The 21,936-nt window shown below is 43.5% G+C and overlaps 1 protein-coding gene across 4 annotated transcripts in view; it reads right to left on the bottom strand.

The window, feature by feature from the left end:
- The window catches only part of CHN1 (chimerin 1), a 93,670-nt gene extending 73,130 nt beyond the window's left edge, over window positions 1-20,540 (bottom strand). Inside the window, exons 1-2 of one of the 4 annotated variants that reach the window (XM_077181381.1) lie at window positions 20,441-20,457; window positions 19,740-19,864 (exon numbers count right to left, since the gene is read on the bottom strand). In XM_077181381.1, the coding sequence (XP_077037496.1) occupies window positions 19,740-19,864; window positions 20,441-20,442 (127 nt within the window). In that variant the 5' untranslated portion in view covers window positions 20,443-20,457. Of the gene's footprint in view, window positions 1-18,353; window positions 18,421-19,739; window positions 19,865-20,095; window positions 20,231-20,440 lie in introns of those variants that run through there. The other 3 variants (XM_077181380.1, XM_077181382.1, XM_077181383.1) reach the window with 3 other exon arrangements.
- Window positions 20,541-21,936: the final 1,396 nt, after the last annotated feature.

Genomic DNA, 21,936 nt, shown 5'->3' with positions numbered 1-21,936 from the left:
CAATATATGCACTAGTTGAATTCATAAATAAATAATTTAAGTAAAGGACAACACACACTGTATTTTTAAAATATGAGCTGACTGTTACGAAAATAAAAACATCTTGGCAGTCTAACCTGTACTTGCTCACACTCAAGCCATGCAATTGTTACAGCTAAGGGCATCGTGGTTATAAAACTAAAAAGTGACAATATTTGTGCCAAACAAAAAACCTCAAACCTTGTTAAAGTCAGGCTAGAACAGCAGTTACTTTCATACAAGAAATAGCTAACATTCAGAAATGGGAAGAAATTATTTATGTTATGCAGCTGTGCAGAAGGATTTTGTTAGAAAAAAAATCTGTTTGTGAGCTCTATTGCCTTTACAGTGTGAGAATACCCTCCAGCCATCCCACATGAGGTAATGAAAAAACAAAAGCTGATTTCTATTGTGATTTTTTTTTTAAAAAGTGTAGTAGCAAACACAAGCACAGAGAAAGAGTGAAGCAGAGGGTTTGTAGTGTTTGCTTCTGAGCAAGAATGTTTCTATGACTAAAACTATCCTACTACACAAAGATGAAATAGAATAAGCATGAACACCAGCCCTGTCTATTAGTTACCTGTTTTTAAAGGTTAACTGATGTGGTCCCATTTATAACATCAAAAGTATTTAGAAATTCATTATTAGGAAAAGGGTTTGATTTTCAGATAGTACAGGCTTCCACATACAGCATCTCAAATTAGGCATCTGAAAAGCACTTACAGGCATGATAAAAAACACACAGAAAATGTGGAACTCAAAATACATTTTCTCACTAATGCTGCAGCACGTTCTAATTAATGCAATAAAGTACACTGTCAGTTCTCAGATTTTTTTCACAGTAATTCAGCTCTGCTAAATGTTTCCAGGATAAAATAATTTTCTACAAGCTGTGCATCAGGTTCTATCTTAACTGTATTTTCTGCCCTAAGTGAGATGCAATTCAACTTAAAGCTACTCTTCTCCAAAGACCTAGAGCATTAGGGAAAACAAACACATAAGCTGATGCTATCAGTTCTGTCCAGATATGATCCTACCAGCACTGGTCAGATTTTCACCAGTATGAAGGCACTCTCATCAGCAAGGACATTTTAGATCAGGGACACTGTCCATGTACATAAATTGCAATTTCAAACTGAGACCAGTTTCAAGCTGACAGATACTTTCCCTTAGAATTAACTGGGCTACAAACACGATGCAGATGATATGTACTTAAAAACCACACAGATTTCCCATAAGCCAAATTTACCATGTAAGACAGTAAACACTTTTCTTCTGCTTTCTAGAAAGCTTCTGACAAGTGGTGTTACACCAACTTTACTCCGAGCAACTCAGACATAGGGTTTGTTCTTACTTTATTTAATAACATCAGTCAATATAGGTAGAATCCTGAGGATGATCCAAGTGGCTCATCCTTTCTCAATTTGTTTCATTCAGAAGTGCAAAGTTTCCTGAAGATCTACCTTTGGTTTCTTTATATTCTAATCACAAGAGAAATTCTGGATACTCAGCACTTGCTTGCCATCATCCTCTTCACTGACAACACACTCCTCTCTTTTCCAGGACTTTGCTTTCCCCCAGCCTTAGCAATCTCCAACTCCATGCAAGACCTCTCCCCTCATCCTTGAGCAGTGCTTTGGCTTGCTTCCCCATGTTGTCCTGTTAGGACTCACCTATCCATCCCACCCTACCTGCTCAGCATCTCTTTCTCAAGCCACCTTGTCTCATCTCATCTCTACTCCAAGGTTCCCTGCAATTTGCTTAAATGCAGAGAAAACAGAGATACAAAGCCCAGAACAGCACAACAGGCAGCTTCTGGTAACAGTCAGAAATGTCACAGTGGGCAGGAGCATTGCTCTCTGGGTCCAGAATGCCCTCCTTTGAGCACACCAATTCAACACAAAAAAACCAAAAACAAGGCATCTTGAGCATGAGCCACCTGCAAGTAAGAATTGAAAAGTATAGACTGACCATCAGAAATACTCACTTCCACAGAAATGGGCTTCTGCCAATAGACAACCATACAGCCACTTAGAGGTACATATACAGACACAAACACTAGGAGAACATCTCAGATTTTCCATAAACACAAATGTGACTAATTGTGACATTACAATGTAGCATTTCCCTATGTTATTTTGCTTCTTTCTTATCCACTCCTATTTTATCCACTATGTAAATTTGGACAACTGCAGTACTTTCAGAGTGTACATTTTAACTGCCGACATGAAAACTGTTACTGTTGCCTCAAACTGCTTAGAGCGCTTGTCTTTGTGTATTCCTTTTAAAGAAATAATAAAAATGTTTACCTCTGCTTGAAATGGCTGTTTCTCAGCCAGTTCAAGGGTAGAGGAGCAGCAGCAGCTTAACTCTGCAGGGTAACCCCATAAAGCAATGGAGGACTTAGAGATTTACTCCAGAGAATTCAGTTTTAGTTTTCTTTTACTGGATGTCAGTACCTGCACCTTAGTCATCTCTAACAGCAAAGATTAATGTTGTCTGGGAGGAAACAATCATCTGTCTGCTGAGACAGCAGCTCTTAGCCCAACCTTTGGTTTTATGTGATAATATCTCTATTGAATACAGGTGAGGCCTCAGGTGGGGAACTTTGTGGAAGAGGCCAGTTCCCAGCCATGTGGACCAAATACCAACATGATCAGAAAAAAAAAAAAAAAGTCTGATTTCATGTTCTGAACTTGCTTAGGACCAAAGAATGGTGTAGGTCACAAATATGAAAAGATGCAAGAAAGTATAAACATTCTTCTGTAAGCTCCAGCTAGGCACTAAGCAGAAAGCATGTCTTGTAAGAGGCCAGTCTTGCTTTGTTTGGCAGCAGCATGCATCAAAAATTAACTCCTGGAGAGATTCACAACCAGCCCAGTGGATGTGGCCATTTGCTGATCCATACAACAGACTCCTTTTTGTGCCTGAAAAGCAACTTCTAGAAAATTTGTCTGCAGTCCCCAGATCTTCCTTATTAGCACCTTCTCCATGCTCAATGGATGCACATTAAAAAAAATCACTTGACTTAGAGAAACAAAGCCATAATTTATTTGCTGGTGAGATTCTCAAGTCCCAAAAACCAGCACAATTTAACAAAAAATGTCATTTCATCTCTGTTTTTCAAAGTACAAGTGCCAAGAGCATTTCAGAAACTAAGCTCAAGCCATCACAAAATGTTTTCACCAGCAGCCAAGCAGGCCCTAGCAGTGAGGGCTTTTACACACTCCAACCAAAATAAAACTCAAACAGCACTGAGTTAATTGAAGGCTGAATACAGCCACTGCCCTAGGCAGCAGCACTAGAACAGATGGGCTACAGCTCCATGGTTTCAGGGTAAATATGAGAAGCTGATCCTTGGCTGCAGCAGCACTGGAAGCGTTTTGCAGAAGTCCCTGTGCAGCTGGCAGCAGGAGAGAAAGATGATGCCAGGCAGCTTCTGGAGAGGGGCAGCAGGGTGGAGGGTGCAGGAAACACCAAACCATCCCTGTCCATAGCATGTGTAGGGAAGAAGTAAGGGACACACACCAAACATCCTTCATTGCTCCTAGACCAGACCTTGGGATGGCCTTTTCTTTGCACAAAGCCTCTTTGCACCCCTCTGCTACCAGGAGCAGTAAGTTGGATCTGCCATGGGTGGTGGGCAGGAGCAGGACCTTGATGCAAAGAGCAAACATCACATGTGTGGCTGCTGCCCATTACAGCACAGAGTCCTGTGGAAACCAACCCTGGCTTCAGGGTGCCACACACAGCTGCCAAGGGCTGCAGAGAACTGCACTTCACTCAGTGTCAATAAACAAGACAGAAAGCTGTGGTCACAGGCTTTCTTACCTGGCAAGAAATGTTTTCTTAGAAACAAATACTTTTTCAGCATTTAAGTCCTTCACATGAATAGAAAAAGAGAAATGATCCTCTGGCTCAATCTTGTCCTGCCTTCATCTTTCCAAAGCAAAGGGGCAAAAAACTATTTCTGACCAAAATATCTTGCACAGGCTTACAACACATTTTTAAAGATATGACATGCAACGTTTTGGAATATTCCTTTTATCTTAAACAAAACCTCCTATAATGTTATTTTACCAAAAAAAAAAAGGGGGGGTTTAGAAGTCACTGAATAAATAATGTTTACCCAAATGTAATGTTGCTCCATTAGTGACTTAAAATAAAGACATTAATGACAAGAACCTGATGGCACATATGGCCTGGGGCCACGTGGAAACCGCTTAGGGTTTCACAACCTGGGCATCACAGAATTTCCTTTGTTCATGGAACATCCCCACAGGGCTGAGAACACCCCAGGCAATAAGCACCACATTTCTGTATGTCACCCAGCAACGATGACTGATACTTCTAGAATGTTACTGAGTCTTTGATGCTTCTTTAATGTTATCTTTGGCACACAATTTCCTTTGAATTAAGGAAAAGAAAAATGCTTTGAAAACTTTTAGATGTATCAAGGCTCTTTGTAAGACACCAATGCTGTAAGGAGCTTCAATGCAAAAGTCTCCAAACAAACCACCATCTATTTTCTCCACCTTCTCCAGGTAGGGAAAAGACATCAGACAGGCACCCAGCTGAACAAGCTGGCAGGTGTTAGAGCTCAGCAGGCACCTCAGTGGTGTGCAGACAGCAACCTTCCCAGCAGAGCATCCCCTGCTCTGAGCCCATTGTGCTGCTGACACGACACAACCCACGCCGGTGGGGAGCTGGAGTGAGGCAGCTGCTAAATGCCAACTAAATCCCAGTCTGAACACATAGACAAAGTGCCTCTAGGTCCAAAAAGGAGCTTTTGCCAGCTCACACGGTTTGTCTCCTGCCAGGGGATGGCAATCTGCAGGCAGAGGTCACAGGCAGCCAAGAGCACCCAGCTGCTCCCAGGGGAGCTGGCACACAGGAAAGGCACTGCCCCACTGCAGCCATCCACCCGCAGGGATGTGCCCAAGCTTGTGGGGAGAGGGGACAGTCACCTGTGACAGCTCCTCTTATACTAAGTTTCACTTCTTTACCTTACCCTTTGGCACAGGTAGCTACACTTTCCAATGCCCGTAAATTCAAATGCACATGGTCAGCTTTAGACCTTTAAAATTAAATGATGTTTGAGTTATCTAAGCAAGAAAACAATTCCGTGTATTTTCTTCTCTTTTTCAGAGGCACTCCCATCTGGGAGGAGAACAAGAATAAAATACAATCTAAGGGAAAGATGCAAATCACTGAAAACAGGCACCAATAATGAAAGCATCCCTTCAGTTGCAAGATGGCACTACATGACACATCCTGTGCCCCAGGAATTTTTAATATTGAAAACTTTTTATTTGCTCTTTCATCCTCTTGTGCTTTTTCTTTTACTGCTCCAAAAAGTACAATTAGGTTTCTTATTATTACTGGAGAAAAAATGATTAAGAGACAGTCAGTGTGAACAATGCCCCAGAAAGCTACAAGGGCAAATGGCATTTCTGTGATGTGACCAAGGGGGACACAAGAAAGCACACTCAGCAAAAGTGAAGGGGCCTAAAGAAGGGCATGCTCTGATAATTACATCAGTCCAGAAGGGGAAAGAGAAAAGGGATCACACTGCCATCCTGGTTCTACAATGCCTGATCTGGCAACAATAAATTCTGTGGGAATGCTTCTAACGGGGTTGAACGAGAGACCCACTGAAAACAGCCAGAGTTCAATGACTTTTATGAGCAGGCCTATTATTATTGCCTCTTTATGAATGATGGGAAATTTTAAGAAGTAATATTTTGCTTATCACAAGCACTGCTGCAGTGAAACGAACTCATCCTCTAAGTGATTAGACCAGGTTACAAATCATTCATTTCTAGATTTTCATTTAACCAAAAGCAAAGGAAGCAAGTATTCATTTTTCCTCCTCTTTGCCAAATAAAATACTGGCACATGACTGCACAAATAATGAGAAATCAAAAAAGTCATATCTTTCACAGCAAAAAAATTAATCTTAAATTTTAAAGTGAAACTTTCACATATGCAATGGTAACAAGAAAAATACAGCTGGTTTTGTCTTCTCTTGACAGTAGTTTAGTGAAGGGGTGGAGAAATACACCATGAAAGCACAGGTAGCTTACTCTTTAAGTTTCAAAACACCTAGTATTATTTCCTAGTGTTGCTGAAAGTATAAAAATTTGGCTCTCAGAGAGGTAAAAAGATGACAAGTGCCACCTTGTGGGCATTTAATAAAGATGAAATTTAATGTTACTAATGATACTTTCTGTATCTCAGTCTCCAGACAACAGGCTGCTGCTGATTTTCAGTATTCCTGGAACACCCCCTTTGCTCTTTAAGAAAAAACAGACAGGTGGAAATTGCTTCCTGACATGGATCTCAGGTCAGCTGCAGGTAAAACAGCAGAGTCAGGTCAAAGGCTGTCTTGTAACCCTCTCATTTACATCACCACAAGTATCCTGAAATGTCTAATTTACACAGTGAACAACTTCCAACTGAAGATGTTGTCAAAATCAAATTTGCCTCTCTAATGTATCTATTCAAAAGAAAAACAGCCTTTTTTTTTTTTAAATTCACTGTGACAGAACTGACCATGTCTGACCGCAGCCCTGAAGAGATGGATCAATGAGTTTGGCAGTTTCCCATCCTCCCTGTGGGCTATTTGAAAGGTCTTTTGCAGTCTAATTTTGCAAGGTCAGAATTTTCAGAAATAGGCCTTTATTGGATGAATTGCCTCTTTTAGATTTAACAGGAAATTTTTCCAAGTTCCTTTTAGATTCAGTAAAGCAAACTCTTGTTCACTGTAAATTCAGAGTAATATCAGGTTGCACCAGCTTGAACACTGCAATCAGACTTCTTTGTTTTGAAACCCAGACTGGTTTTCTCTGTAGACACTGTTTTGGTCATGGCAAGTTAAATTCACGTGGAAGGCTGGAGAAATATCTGTTGAGGCTATTGCTCTCATAATCTCTCATTCCAGCCATAGCAAGGGATAATACAGGAGAAAACATTTGCCCTTTGACATTTTCTTTCCTATTTTTCCTTCTGCAAATCCTTCTTTGTCTCCTATTTTAAAAGTCTGCCTTCACAAAGACAAAGCTCATTTCTCATGGCTTGCTTCATTTCCTCCAACCATTAATAACACTAACAAGGGCACAGCAGTTTTACCATAACTCCAAGCCAGTGACAACTGTTATAGCCATGGTCTCAAGGCATTCACAGAAATACTTTTTTGTCTTCATTTCTCTAGATTGGAGTTTGATTACACAAATATTCTGAACAGTTACCCTACTAGTGAAAAAAACCAACAATGATATGGTGTAAAAGTGTCTTCCAGCTGTAAATTAATCTTCTCCCCTGAATATGTCTGTCCAGTCAAAATTGAGCAGAAAAGACCCTAAAAAAAGGACAAGCACTTTTGAAATACAACCCCTCCATCCATTGCATAATCCCCTAATTTGCTGAATGGGGAAATATGCTATAACACTGTTTGCTTGGTTCCTTTGATTTGTTTTTCCACACACAACACCAACATAATGAACATAAGTTCACTTTCCTATTCTAAAATACACTTTTAAGTAGAGTATTGTGGCTTTACCAAAAGCTAAACCTCAATAAAAGAGCGTAAGACTGACTCTGCCCCCCATCCCTTGGTAAAAACTTGCTGAGAACTTGTCCATCTTTGCGTTTCAGACCAAGATAGCTGCTGTGCATTCATTAACCTCCTGGGGTAAAAAATACCAAAACAAAACCCTAAACCAAACATCCATTACCAGCCCAGGCAAAAATCAGAGCCTTCCAGAGAAAATTAAGAGCAGATCTGATTTCTGACTGCTGTTACAACTGGCATCAAGACAGACTCACATGTTCCAAAGCACATCAACTGTGTCAGATGGTCAAACCAATGCAGCTTCTCCTTCCTCAAACTTGACCTATTTAAACTCTTAGACCATCAAGTTATAAAAAACCTCTTATGATTCCTATTACAAACAGATTTTTCATTTTCCAAAACAGCTGTCAATAACACACACCATTGCTCAGCAAAAACATGGTTTGTATTTACATCCTTACTTTCAGAACAGACACAACGACCAAGTAAAGTACCCAGCCCAAGATCATGATTGCTTTTTAGTGTCATGAAGGAACGTCCTAAAAAAAAATATTGGCAGGGTCTGAGACAGGAAATGGAAACAATGTGGTGGGATGCCTTTTTTTTAATTGGAATTTAAGATTTTATTCCAAAAGGCATTCTCTGATTGCTGTGAGCTTCTCCCCAGTCAGAGACGCACTACTCCTTATCTGGTCTGCTTCTCATATAAAACATTCAAGAGGCCTCCAAAGAAATGAATTAGGATGCTCCAGGTAGAAAGGCTGAAAACTTCACATTTCCTTTTGGCAACGTCACAGTTCACTATTATAACTGCAGCCAATGAACTATGGTGAAAGCTTTACACCAATAGCCCCTCCCTGTTTATAGCATTACATCCATCTTTTTCATAATGATTTTCCTGCTTGGCAGGCTCATCTGCTGCACTAGGCAGGAAGCAGACAAAGGAGAGAGAGCAGGGCCAGTCCATGGAGAAGCTGTGCTCTGGGTGCACTCCTGCAGCACCCAGCACATGGTGTGACTGGGGCCACAGCCAAACAGTCTCAGATATGCTTTAGCAGCTCTGCAAGCACTGAGAGCTTTTCTGCATGGGCTTCCCCTCTGTCCTCAGCTCCTTCTGAGTTTGGGAGGAGAAAAGCAGATCAGGGGAGCTGGGAACAGGCTGCTGGAAGGAGAGCTGAACAGAGGCTTGGTACTGCCCTGAAGGAATGGGAGAAATAGCTGGAAAGCTTGATATGATCAATGCTCAGAGATAACTTCAAAGTCCTTTTTCAGTTAACCCCATGTTTCTTTGCCCCTACAGAAGATGGACTCAGATGGTTTTCTTATCTCTGTTTTGAAATTGTTTTCTTTCTCCTTTTTCTCCACTAATTAGAAGAAAGGCAAATTTTTCCACAAGTAATGGAAACGTGGGTTATTAGCTCTCATGTTATCATGGCACCACATTAAATGGGCTTCCAACAATTATGAGCTGCATTTCTAGGATATCAAAGCATCCTTACTGGAACTGAGATCCCATGGAACTGTCCACAAGTGAAAAGCAGACTTAGTCCTACATAATAAGCCATCTAAAGAGAAAATAACAACAGTAGCTGGTGAGAGAAGCAGAGGCCCTTGCAGATGAGTTCATTAAAGAAAGATCAGTATCTCTATTCCCAAGTCTTGCTAACCCAGTATTCCCCCAGCCAGAATTGTCTCTCTGGATAACAGTTTTTTTTTGTGTCTTCAGCCCCACTTAGAGTTTATAAAGAGAACCCTATCACTGCAATTGACAGCACAGGAAAACACAGACAGACAGACAGAAGGATAGTGATAGGATGTGACAGATGAAAAATCAATTTTATAATTTAAAAATGGTCCTGGTCTGACACAGCTTGGTGAAAACTGCTGTGAGGCAGAATGTTGCAAGCAATTGTCAGAGACTGTGATACACAGGATATCCACAGAGAAAGAAAGGCAAATGCTAAGACAGCTCTGAGACATGGCAAGCCCTGCCTGTGCCTTCCACAGCTGCTCTTGCACAGCAGTGGGAGAAGGAAAATGCCAGTTTTTTACATTTAAAAATCACTATTAACAGCAGCATCAACACCACCCCACCAAAAAAGCAATAAAAAAAGACCTTTCTGCTTCTCACAGACCTTCCTACTAAGTGAGAAAAAAGTCAACAAGCTGAGTTAGCCAGAGTGAGCTCTCCCTCTGACAGAGCAGTCTGCAACTCTCTCATCTCAGAGGCTGCTTGGGCTCCTGTCCCAGGAGTGCTGCATGCTCTGTCCCACCTGGGGCTCACCCTGCCCCAGGGACAGCTGGGACACAGGGACTGCAGTTCAGCTCCTGCTAATTCCGAGCCTGCAGAAGAGCAAGTCGAGGAACAATTATCATCTTTGGTCTAATGCAGCTGGAGGTGGATTGGGTGGGGTTATCTACAGATAGTTAACTGTACTACCTTACATAGTACAGTTTCAGGAAAACCTAAGGAACACAAGATGCTCCATTGAGTTCTTGCTGTGCTTGCTGCTCTGCCACTGAGGAGGGGCACACAAGGGTGCAGGGAGGGGACTGTGGCCACAGCTTGCTTTGACATGATGTGGCATTGGGAAATACACAGGTCAGCCAGGAGCTCCCTGAGCACCACAACAAAGCAACAGCACAGCTTCAGGCCATGAGCTCATCACTGGAAATGGATGCTGTGACAAGCTTCCTCTCCTTCTGTTTCTATTAAACCACTGAAGATTTTTCTCAGCACTTGTTAAGTCCCATTTATAAATATAGTGCTTAAAAAAAAAGCCAAAAAGGAAATCAGTAGAATTAATTGCTGTGTCAAAATTATGCTTCCTTAATTGGAAGGATAAACCCACGTGTGCATGTTCTGCCTGTAAGAGAGAAGTGAGGAAGAAGTACATCCTGTTTGGGGGTTTTTGTAGGCCGCTTTTTTAATAAAAAATGATCCCAGATTGCACTGAAACACTGTGTCCAGATTCACATGGAAACCATACAGCACAGCTAAAAAACACTGGCCCTACCAAATAATTATCAGCAATTTTATAGTCTGTAGCCTGGTCTGGACTGCATATGTATCAGATACTAATTCAGCATTGAGGAGAATGACTTGTGAGCAATGTGAGCACAAGGAATGGTCAGGTACTGCACTAAGGCACTGAGTCTGTTTCTCCTCTTTTCACAGTCCCCTCTTTACACCACACAATAAATAATTTAGGCCCTCCTTTTCCACTGCTGCAGCAGTACCCTAAAACTTTCCTACATGAAATACTGTGAGGGTGCTGAGGCACTGGAACAGGTTGCCCAGAGAAGTTGTGGCTGCCCCATTGCTGAAAGTGTTCAAGGCCAGACTGGACAGGGTTCTGCTCTGGTGGAAGGTGTTCCTGCCCATGGCAAGGGGTGCAGGAACTAGATGACCTTGAAGGTCCCTTCCAACTGAAACCCCTCTGTGAGTCGATGATGCTCTATTGTACTTGCTATGTAATTTGAATGGTTGCAGCTGTGGTTCTGTAGCTGTAGTAACACACAATGCAGTGGGCAAAACAACTCTACTATTTAGGAAGCAGAGTTTTACCTTTATGTTTAGATTGAACTTTCACACAAGCAAGCTGCCTTGGGACATGCAGCTTCTGATCAAGATCAGAAAATATATATTTTAATTTCAGCTTCTTAAATGGCAAGACTGCTCTTGCAACAAAGGAAGCAGGAAGGAGATGGGTAGCAGAGAGGAAACCACCACCTCCCACCAGCACCAGCAGTACCCAGACCCAACCACGTTATGTGCTCAGCAGGGCCAGATTCTGCCAGCTGCACCAAAGCTGGATGTGACAATGGCTCCCTCACAGAACTGACAGACACCAAAAGGAAGTTACCTGCTCACTGTGAGCAGGAAAGTCCAGCCTGCAAACTCTTCAGAGGGCCACAACCAGAGAATGCAGTTTTCCTAAGGCATTCTCCCAAGGGATTAAGCTTTGGTCACATGAAAAACAGACAACTTTATCACATCCCATCAGCATTAACAAAATCTTAGCCAAAAGCAAACCAGCCACAACATGACCAGTGTTCCATGATGCTTATCACATAACAGCTAATAAGGTCATGAAAATAAATTCAGGGATGAATGTATCAAAATATATAATGGAAATTAGACTCACAGATGAATAAATAAAATTCTATGAGCACAATTTCCAGTAACCTTCAAATCACTTCATATATATAATTTTCATTTCATATGTCTTTTTCATTCAGAGTGCTCAAATATCAACCAATTCTTACACATTCACAGAGGCTGCTACACACACAGCAACACTATTGGCTTCCAGCTGGGTGTGACCAACTCCCTCCCTCCAGCCAGGACAATGACCCATCACTCACTCCACACAGAGCCAAACCCTCAGAACAGCATGGAGAACTGCAGAAACTCTTCCCAGCATCTTTCTGGGCATGACCAGCAAGGGTGCCTGAGGCCCAGATGCCATGCAATTCCCAAGTCCTGGCTACGTTGTTAAATGCTTTAGAAGACCAAATATTTCAGAGACCTTAAATGGTACTTGTTGTCTTACATAACAAGAGTTCTATTACCATTGTAGTGCAAGGATTCCATACCACCAGAGTTTTGTCCCTCCTCGATGCTTCTTGTAGCAGCTCCTCTAAGCACTGACTCTTCCTGATCCTTGCAGCAGCCATCTGACTCCAGTTCCACCAATCCACTCTCTTATACCACTTGTTCTTACTGGCTACAGCTGTGGCCTGTTAAGATCAGGCCTGCTCCTAATCTTTCATAATTGGTCCAGCTGCAACTCGTTGGGGGATAAGATTACATTCTATACCACCTTCATTTACCCATACTGTATCCTCCTACAGTACTTTTCCTTGTTTCAACACAGACTCAAAAAAGCAACATCTAGAGGGTTTTTAGCTTTCTGCCATCATTTGTGAAGATGCACAAGCCAGATACAATCCATGGCACTGAAAGAATAACCGAGCCAGGTGATGATTTTGTGAGGGAGGAGGAAGCATCTCATCATCTGCTAATAACTACAGAAGAGCCCTTGGGCCAGATCTCGGGGCTGCTTTGTTTCCTTGTGAGGACATTTGTGTGCAGAACTGTACAACCTCTGTCCACAGGGTGGAGCAGCTCAGCAGCCTGAGCTGTGCATGCTACACCCCACGTTCAGAAAAAACTGAATTGTCCAACAATGCTCATTCAGCTTAGACTGCACAGAGCACTTACCCATGTCTGCACCCTGGGGGATCCTGATTAATCTGCCTTTATTCAACAAAAATGGCACAGTCTTCCAAAAGGCTTATGCTTTGAGTTTACTGATTAGAGCAGTATTTAAGTTATGACTATAGTACTGCCACTGTGAGTACACACAATCTTTTCTGGACACTGAGATGTGCTTTCTGTCCATGGAAAACTTTTTATACAGCTGAAATAAACAGGTAAGACCTCTTGAAGAGAATTAGTGACAGAATAAAGTCCCCAAACCTGACAAGGCAAAAAGCATCAACTGAGTCCAAAACAAACAGAAGAAACCCCACATGTACACCTGAAACATCAGTCCTTGGCCAGTGTGGAGTGTTTAGCAGGAAACCTTCCCAGATCCTCACATTCAGAGTGTCTTTCACTAAATGAGATTCTGTGTTACACAGACTGTCTCCATTCTTAGTGCATCTGCCGGTGTCAAGGAGGAAAGGGATGCAATTGTTCAATGATCAGCCAAAGCTGATGACAGCATAAGAGAATCTCCTTGGAGAAAATTGAAAAATCTCACCTTAATTCATTACTTGAGCACACAACTGGACATGTCCTTTCCAGTTTCAGCAACAATCCTTAAACTTCTGATTTCTTTAGATTCTTACTCTAATACAACTGAAAGGATAACACAATTTTATACCAGCCACTGTGTGAAGCAAACTTCTAAGCACTAAGCTGAGAAGCCACGACTCAAATTTTTTCATCCTTGTCTATACTGTTAGTGTCACTTCTCTGGTATTTTGATCAGTTTATACCAATTTACTAGTTAATAGATCCTATACAGGTTTTTTTCTTTTGATTGCATTGCTGGCAAAACCTTTTCAAGCCTGCTCTCCTTATTTGTTTCATTAGGTTCTATAAATAATGAAAGGTTAGCACAGCATCTAGGAGAAAATGTTCTTATGACTCTCAGCACCTGGACACTTCTCCTCCCAGACACATGAATGGGAGTTGAAAGATTTAATTTCTCTCTAAAATAGTTTCAATTTTTAACAAATCACCTTCATTTTTAAATGTTAAAAAAACCCAAACTTAAACATTGTACTAATATCCCTAAATAGCTTCATCTAATTAGACTATTTGTAGTTCCCATTGTGACTAGATGTTGAATTGCTTAAATGTCCTCTAAAATTAGCTTGGTATCAGTCAGTACTGAATGAACCCAAGTATTTTAAGCAAGGGCTAACCACTTCAAGAGTATCTGTTGCAACCAGGTTAAAAACATCACTTTAAATTCACTGCTTTTCTGCTGAAAAAGACCTAGCACAGGCAGTGCCACATGGGATATGTATTCACTTTGTTGCTTACCTTATGCTCTTCAAACAGTTTTCAAAGTTTTTTACTTTCTTTTTGGCCTAGAAGCATCCATGACAGATACCATCCCTATCATTCTACATTTATGTTCCCTGTAGTGACAAAAACCCTACTATAAATGTCCCTATAAATGTACTTTTCTGGTACAACTGGACTCTTGAGTTAAGGGGCTCTGTCAATAAACTTCACAATCACAGGTAGCCACAAGTTGTAAGCATAGCTCAGGGCCAAATATAGAGAAGAACTTGAATTGTAGGTGATCTGTTTATTTCCTACTCTTAGAAGGCTCTGCACACAAGACAAGAAATGAGCAGATTAATTTTTGAGTATTTCCTATTCTACAGAAAATCTGCAGCATTACCCGTTGTGAACCATTTATCAGAGGAGCACTTATGGACTCTGCACCTGTGCCAACCAAGCACTCTAAAAATTAATGCCCTTTCCCTAGCAAGGAAAACATTTATTTAGAGAAAAATTTCTCTCATTAAGACTGACACATTAGAAAATATGTGCTTGAACCAAGATAAGTATATCCTACCTTTTGAAGCAGCCATGAGCCAGTAAGCACAGTCTGCATGGAGAACAGTAATCACAGATGCATAGAACTTGAAACAGTAATTTGTTAATTATTATTTCAAGTATGGAAGAACTTATTCCAAAAGTTCACTTCATACTCATAGTAGAAAATAGTCATAGAAAATTAATTCTGTGTAGGACAACATCAGAGCTCACAGCCGTGGAAGCAATTCTGCTAAGTGAGCAAATTACTATTTATGAGCTCTTCCAGAAATGCACGGACAGCTGAAACAGAGGGATCATTGGCTTCTCAGTCCCTGCCCTTTCTGCCTGTAGCAGTGTATTGCTTGTTTCTTTTATTCTGATATTTTCCCTAAAGATTTCTCTAAAAACTGCTCTTTTTCATCATCTCCTTATAAAACCATATCTGTCATGCTGACTACAGCTCTGTCTCTAATCCCATTCAGCTGTAGCCACTCATCAGAGTGCAAGCACTTTGAAGATTAAAAGAGAATTGCTTTGTTTCTCATTTCTTAACCACCAATACTCAGGGATGAGTTTTTATCCATTGGCAGGCTCCTAGCAAGAAGGCAAGAGCACGGATAACTAGTGACAAATATGTCCATGAAGATCTCTCCTGGCTGTTTTGAAATGTCTTCCTTTGTTCACACAAGAGAGTTGATGAGCAAATAAATGAACAGGAAGGGAATTCATAAAAGACAAGGACAACTCGCAAGCACTTAACATATCAAAACTATTTTTCTTTCAAAGTACAATGTTGACTTTCTTTAAACACTTTTCAGGATATTCAAAGACACGAGCAAACAGTGGGATAACTTAATACTTCCCCTCCTTTTTCCCCTATGTTGTTTGTTATCTTTCCAATAGTTGAGTCATCCAAGTGGAACGACAGCGTGCACCTCAGGCCTGTCACTGTGCAATCTCACATCTTAGGGTATTAACAGATGGCTTTAGGAAGTCTAGCCATAGGAATGTGACTGATTGCTCTTCCTGTCACTAGGAAGCTGCTACCCTGCAGGGATTCAGCACAGCAGGAGTGGTGGGTATCCCTGAGCCACCTCTGCTAAACCAGGCAAGTGGCTTCAGCCCAAAGGCTGGGCATGCAGCCACCAGACTGTGCTGAGATGACAGAGAATGGCTTATCACCATTCCAGCTGCTGCACCAGGCAGCAAGAAATAGTCAGAGAGAAAATGGAGGCTACACCTGTAATCACCACAACCTTCTGTAAGGCAACAGGACTGTGCTGTAGGAGGAAAAACAACAATAGAACTGGACAGCTGCTCAAGTTCCAACATTTACACATACTGCATGTGAAAATGCACACTTTGTGTGGAATAAGATGAATTTAAAATCCCCACCAACTCTTCATAAGCAATTCACATGGATATCAAACCTATTGCATCTATTGCTTGCAACAAACAAAAGGATCAGACAGCAATTTTTTTCTTCTTCTCAGAGAAATTGACTGTTTTCCAGTCCTTTGCTCATGCAATCCTTGTGCAGGACCTGCTTTACATTGTTAGATCAAACTTGCATTCCAAGTGCTTGGCCACTGGAACACAAACTCAATGTACTGGTGAAACCCTGCTGTGGCTGGCACCATGAAAAGGCATGGCACATATGGGTGACCACCTATGGTCACAACAGGCTATTTCTGCCATTGTAACTTTATCACACAGTCATTGAATATCCTGAGTTGGATCCCAAAAGGATCTTGGAGCCCAAGTTCTGGCCCTGAACAGACCAAAATCACAGTGTACATCTGTGGGCGATGACCCTGTGTAACTGTGAACCCTGCTGGGACGACACACTGCTTTAGGCATGGCTGAGGCAACAGAGCTATGTCTCCATCTAACAACTTCCCCATTGCTGACTAATTCCAACAGGGACTGCTCTTCCTCTTCCCATCTGTGGGGCAGCTGAACTCCTCTTTCCCATCACCCACATCACAGACTCATCATCTGTACCAGGGGAACATGGGCAGCCCCCTCAACACCTTCCATACAGCCAGCTGTCAGCACAGGGCATCTTGGAAGGGCATGAGTGAGAGACAATGACAGGATGAAGAAAAGAATTTCAAAACAACTAAAACTGATGAAATGAAGGGTCTTAATGTTTTCCTCCCTTGTACTTTATTGCTGCATCATAATCTTGCCAAGAGGCTGTAACTGAAAAGGGTAAGTGAGGGACCCCTTAGGCTTTATGTTAATTGTTGTTCATGTTAATTGTTAATACTAGAAACTCTTTTCACAACCAACTTTCCCAAGAGTCTCAAGCTGCCACCCAAAGGTGTGAAGTGCAGACAGCGCTCCTGTGGCACTGTGGGCTGCTCTGAGAACAATGGCAAAGGGCAGCCTCCAACAGGACCTGACTTTCAACCTCCTGATAAGCGTGTCCCTGCTAATCCAGGATCTGCAACAATGGCAGCCTGGTCTCCAGACCTGTACCCCTCTAGCAGAGTCTTTGCACTATGCACTCAAAGAGCCATAAAACACTCCCTAGAGCACGTTATGACACTTCCCAACCCTCTCCTCTCCCCTCCCTTGCTGTGCACATACAAGTACACACTGATTGAAAGGGACCCAGGAAACTTGGGGAATTTTCTCCCCCAACAAAGTTTACATGGCAATTTATGTCAAATTTTACATGCTTTTGGAGCACAACTTATTAAAGCAGCCTGAGAATGGTGAAATTTGGTTCAGTGTGATATAACATTATGGGCTAGGGAAAATAAAAATGCAATATTGTGCCTAGAGTTTACGTGAGTGAGTAGAACCAAAGAAACCACTCCCCTGAGATCTGTTGCTCAGGGCAATTTTACCAGTATAAGATAGATGTGAATTTAAAATGGTACAGTTACAGCTGCTTAATGCCTTAAAACAGATAAATTAATTCAGACATTTAATTTGCCTTTCCTCAAATTTGCTGATATTGCTTTGGTGGGGGGTTACATTGAAATAAACAGACCCCCCCTCTTTTGTGGGTTATATTTTTAATGATTTACTATGGGTAGCTCCAGTGCAGTAACTGAAAATGTAACTACCCATCAGCAGCCAACATTTATAATAAAGGCTGAACACTGTTCCTGAAGCTCAAAGCAAGCATGCTGTAGTCTGTCTTTGTTATGTGCTGAGACAAAGTGTGGCAAGCCACTCCAGCTCAGAGGACTCACAGCAACACAGTAAGCTGTGCTAGCTCAACCATGAATTAATCACAACCACATCTGCAAAGATATTGCACTCACATACACTTCTGCATTTACACAACTCACACTCTTGCATTCATAGTTTAACACATACTGTAAAGCTTTTACATTTGTGAAAGGCATCACATTCATCTGCCGATGCATATGAGCCATATTTGTTGCACTGTTTTATTGTCACTTTTTGTTTTCTTAAAAGGGTGCAATCCTGAGGTTTTACCCTCAGCAAGATAATGTTTAAAAACTAGACAGACACAGCAGAGCACCCCACTCTATCTCCTCTTGACTCATTATCTTACATGTATCAATGACATTTACTGTAACAACAGATGTGATAACACACAAAACCACCAAGTTACTTTGTAATGCAAATTTGCATTAATAGAATATGTCATGCAGTCAATCAAACACATACAAATTGGAAAAGAATCACATAAGTTAAAATAAAAGGTACCTGATACAGGAATGCCACTTTCTTTAAAAGTTAAAATTAAAATATTCTTCATTTTTGCAGACAAAGATTATAATGACACTCAGCATGGAGAAAGAATGTGCGTATTTCAGCCTAAACATTTTTTTTCTGTTAGGGAAAACAACAATATTTACCTTCAGTGCCAATGTAACAAACTACATATTTTCAAACAATCAAATTCAAAATGATACAATGTAACATCAACAGTGGGGTTTTTTTTCCCCCCAAAACAGCCAATCTGCCATTGATCTCTGTGTTCACTTTCACTTCTAAGTTAAAGAGCTTGATCCTCACCCCACGCCTGACAACCCGCAGGGCCCCCCTACCTGCAGCTCCTGAAGTCCCGTGAACTGAGGGACGAGATCAGACATAAAAAAACAGAGACGGTTTACTTTGACCTATGAACCCTTGGCATCCTGAAAAACTCGAGCAGGAAATATAAATATGGGAGACAGCACTGTAGCTAAATCCAACACAGCATAGATTTTATTTGCAGGGAGCTATCTTAACACGTGCTAAACTTCTTAGATGGGGTTCAATATGCAGAATAATATAGCAGGTGTAAATTTTTAAGAAAACTCAAAAACCTGGTTTTAGTCTTTTAAGAAATTGTACCAGTCCAAGAATCAGGAAATCAATGAAAGCAAGCCATTTGTTTACATATGAAATGAAATTCACAGTCTAAATACAACGAACAGACTTGACATCCTCTATTCACTAGAAATCACTTGTGGTGCACGAGCTTCTTTCAAGAAAGGGGATCCCGATTATCCTGTTAACTCTCTACTGACCTTAGTTGTACTAATTTCTGTTTTCCTTTCATTGCTGCATTTACCTCATGTTGCCAGACACAATTTGAAGCCTTTTTGTTTGTTTGCCCGCCGTAAAATTGCGCACGTTAAACATCAGCAAGCCTAATTTAATAACGTTACTTGGCAGAACCCACATGTTCAACAGTTTAAAGTAGAGTTTTCTCCAGCCGGCTCCCACCGCGCCGTCCCCGGCTGCGGAGCACGGCCAGAGCAGCGCTCCCCGAGCCTCCTTTGCCGGGCTGCCCGCGGCAGGGAGGCACCGGCTCGCCGCGGGAGCTGCGCCCCGCGTCCCCGGCGCTCCCGGGGGTCCCCCGGGCCAGCCCGCGGCTCCGGCACAGCCCCTCGGCTGCCGGGGCTCCCGAGGCACCCGAACTTTTCTCTGCCGGTCGCAGGGGAGCCCCCGCGGGCGGGCGGCGGGGCTGCCCCGCCAGGGGTGATTCCCGCAGCCCCAGGCCCGGCCCTGCGGGCGGCGCCCACGCCCAGGCGCTGCCGCGCCGCAGACAATGGGGGCGACAGCCCCGCGCCCGCCGGGCCGAGGCGGCGGCGCTTCACTCACCGAACAAGGTCAGAGCCATCGCGGCAGCGGCGGCGGGGCGGGCCCGGGGGGCGGCGGGGGCTGGCCGGGCGGCGCGGCGCTGGCATTGGCGCGGCGGCAGCTCTCGCATCAGCGGCGGGGCGCGCCTGCAACACAAGTTGGGCGCGGGGCTGTCAGCGCGCCCGCGGCACCGGCGGCCGCTGCCACTTGCTGCCGCGGGGCGGGGCGGGGCGGGCGCAGCCCGCAGGGGAGGGGAAGGGAGGGGGTGGGCAGGGCCGGGCCGGGCCGGGCCGGGCCAGGGGGTGTCGGGGGACGGTGGCCGGGGACGCGCGGCACCGGGGGCAGCCCGCTCCCGCCCGCCCCCTGCCCGTGCTCACGCTGCGTCCCGCCGCCTCGGGGAGCCATCTTGCGCCGCGCACGGCCCGCCTCCGCCCGCCGCGGCCGCCGGGACGGTTCCCATGGCAACGCGGCCGCCGCGCCGCCGGGCACAAAGGGAAGCGCGTCCCGCCCGGGACGGCCCGCGCCGAGCCCCGGGCCCAGCCCCGCGCACGGCTCTGGCTCGGCCCTCGGGCACCGCTGGGGCCGTCCCGGGCACCGCTGCTCCTCTGAGGAGATGCCCCGTGGAAAGCACCGCTCCCCCGGCCCGTGCCTCCTCCGGCAGAAGAGCCCACGGTCCTGTGGAAAACATGACTCCTTAAAGCGAGGTGAAAATTCCCACTTACATGCCAGCAACCACGAAGAGAGCAAACACACAGATTTCCCCTCAAAATATCTCGTGCGAGAAATTTCAGCCAGCCCAGCTGTCATCGTTTTTCGCTGTCCAGGACTGTAAATTTCAGCGCTAAAAGCGCTCAGTTGAAAAGGCAACGCCGTACCTGGCGCGACTCGCTTGTGCAGGTGGCATTTTCCGCCTGAAAGCAGCGCCCAGCAGCAGAGGCTGGCACCCCAGCTGCAGCAGGCTGGCCAGCCCGTGTGGCCGGGACCAGCACCGCCACACCCGCAGCCATCCCTCCCTTCCCCTCACAGGTGCGCGCTGACAATTCAAACCCAGCCGCAGCTCAATCCACGCAAACGGAACCCGCCACAGCTGCGCGCATCCGCCACCTTCAGCAGCGGCTCCGCAGAGCTCGGCCGGGGCTTTCTCTGCAGGTGTTGGCTTGGAGGTCGTGGAGCGGGTCCCACCTTCTCCTGGGGCATTGTGGCGGCGGATGTGCAGTGGGAAGCCTGCCTGCAAGAGAAGGCTCTTGGTAGAGAAGAGCCCGAAGGAAGAGAAACGTGTGCATAGGCTGCAATTAGTGGTTTCGGTTCTGTGAGCGCAGCTCAGGGTCAGCAAGTGAATAAAACACCTTTCCTTCCACCAGGCAGCTAAAGCACAAAGGCCTGCCTAAAGAACAGGTGGTTTATGTAGTTAGCTGCACTCAGGTGTCCATGTTCAAAATTCTGCCTAATCTTTGTTGTAGAGAACCAAAGGAAAACATTGTGGGGAGTTTTCAATATATCCAAATATCCTTTAAGACAAAAACATGACATTTGTTATGTCTGTCATATATTTCAAAACATGGGGTTTTATGTCTATATACTTCACTTAGTGTGCAAAGTTAAAAAAATAAATGTGAGAGTGATTGTTTCCTTCTTATTATTCCTTCCCAAATAAATTCTAGCATGATGGACCTGATTTTACAAAACATTTTTATTTTGCATGTATAAAGTGCAAATGTTTACTGAGCAGATGGACTACCAAGAAATAATATTTCAATTGCAGGGCTAAAAGAAGGTTAAACACAGATGAAAACTGGTTTGAAAAAAAGCAATGCAAAAAAATCTTTGCAATTCTGCCTACATGATTTGACCTTTGTGTGCACAGTGTTTTCCTTGGCTTTTTGGAAATAAGTTGGATCTTCAGATTATTTTCCCCTTACATTTCCTGGAATTAAATCCCAAGTTTCATTCCAACTTCCTTCAATTAAATGGCCAGCTTTTACGCTTCCACTACTCCCAAATGTTTTTTTTGCTAACTATTCAACTGCATGTTTATATTAAAAATGCTTTCCTGTTCAGAGTATAAAACTATTTTTCATGATAGGCAGTATGAATACTACAGTTCAGATCAGCCTGAGTGCTTTGATTAGTAATTTCAATTGTCTGATAATGCCTTTGCTATTAGAGCAGTTATTGCTAAAACCTAGGGAAGCGTGTTGTCATTTCACAGTTAGTTACT

The sequence above is a fragment of the Agelaius phoeniceus genome, chromosome 7 (genome assembly GCF_051311805.1).
Source record: "Agelaius phoeniceus isolate bAgePho1 chromosome 7, bAgePho1.hap1, whole genome shotgun sequence".
In the NCBI taxonomy this organism is placed as follows: domain Eukaryota; kingdom Metazoa; phylum Chordata; class Aves; order Passeriformes; family Icteridae; genus Agelaius; species Agelaius phoeniceus.
The sequence above is the reverse complement of the archived record's forward strand: the minus strand, read 5'-3'. Positions and strand labels throughout refer to the sequence as shown.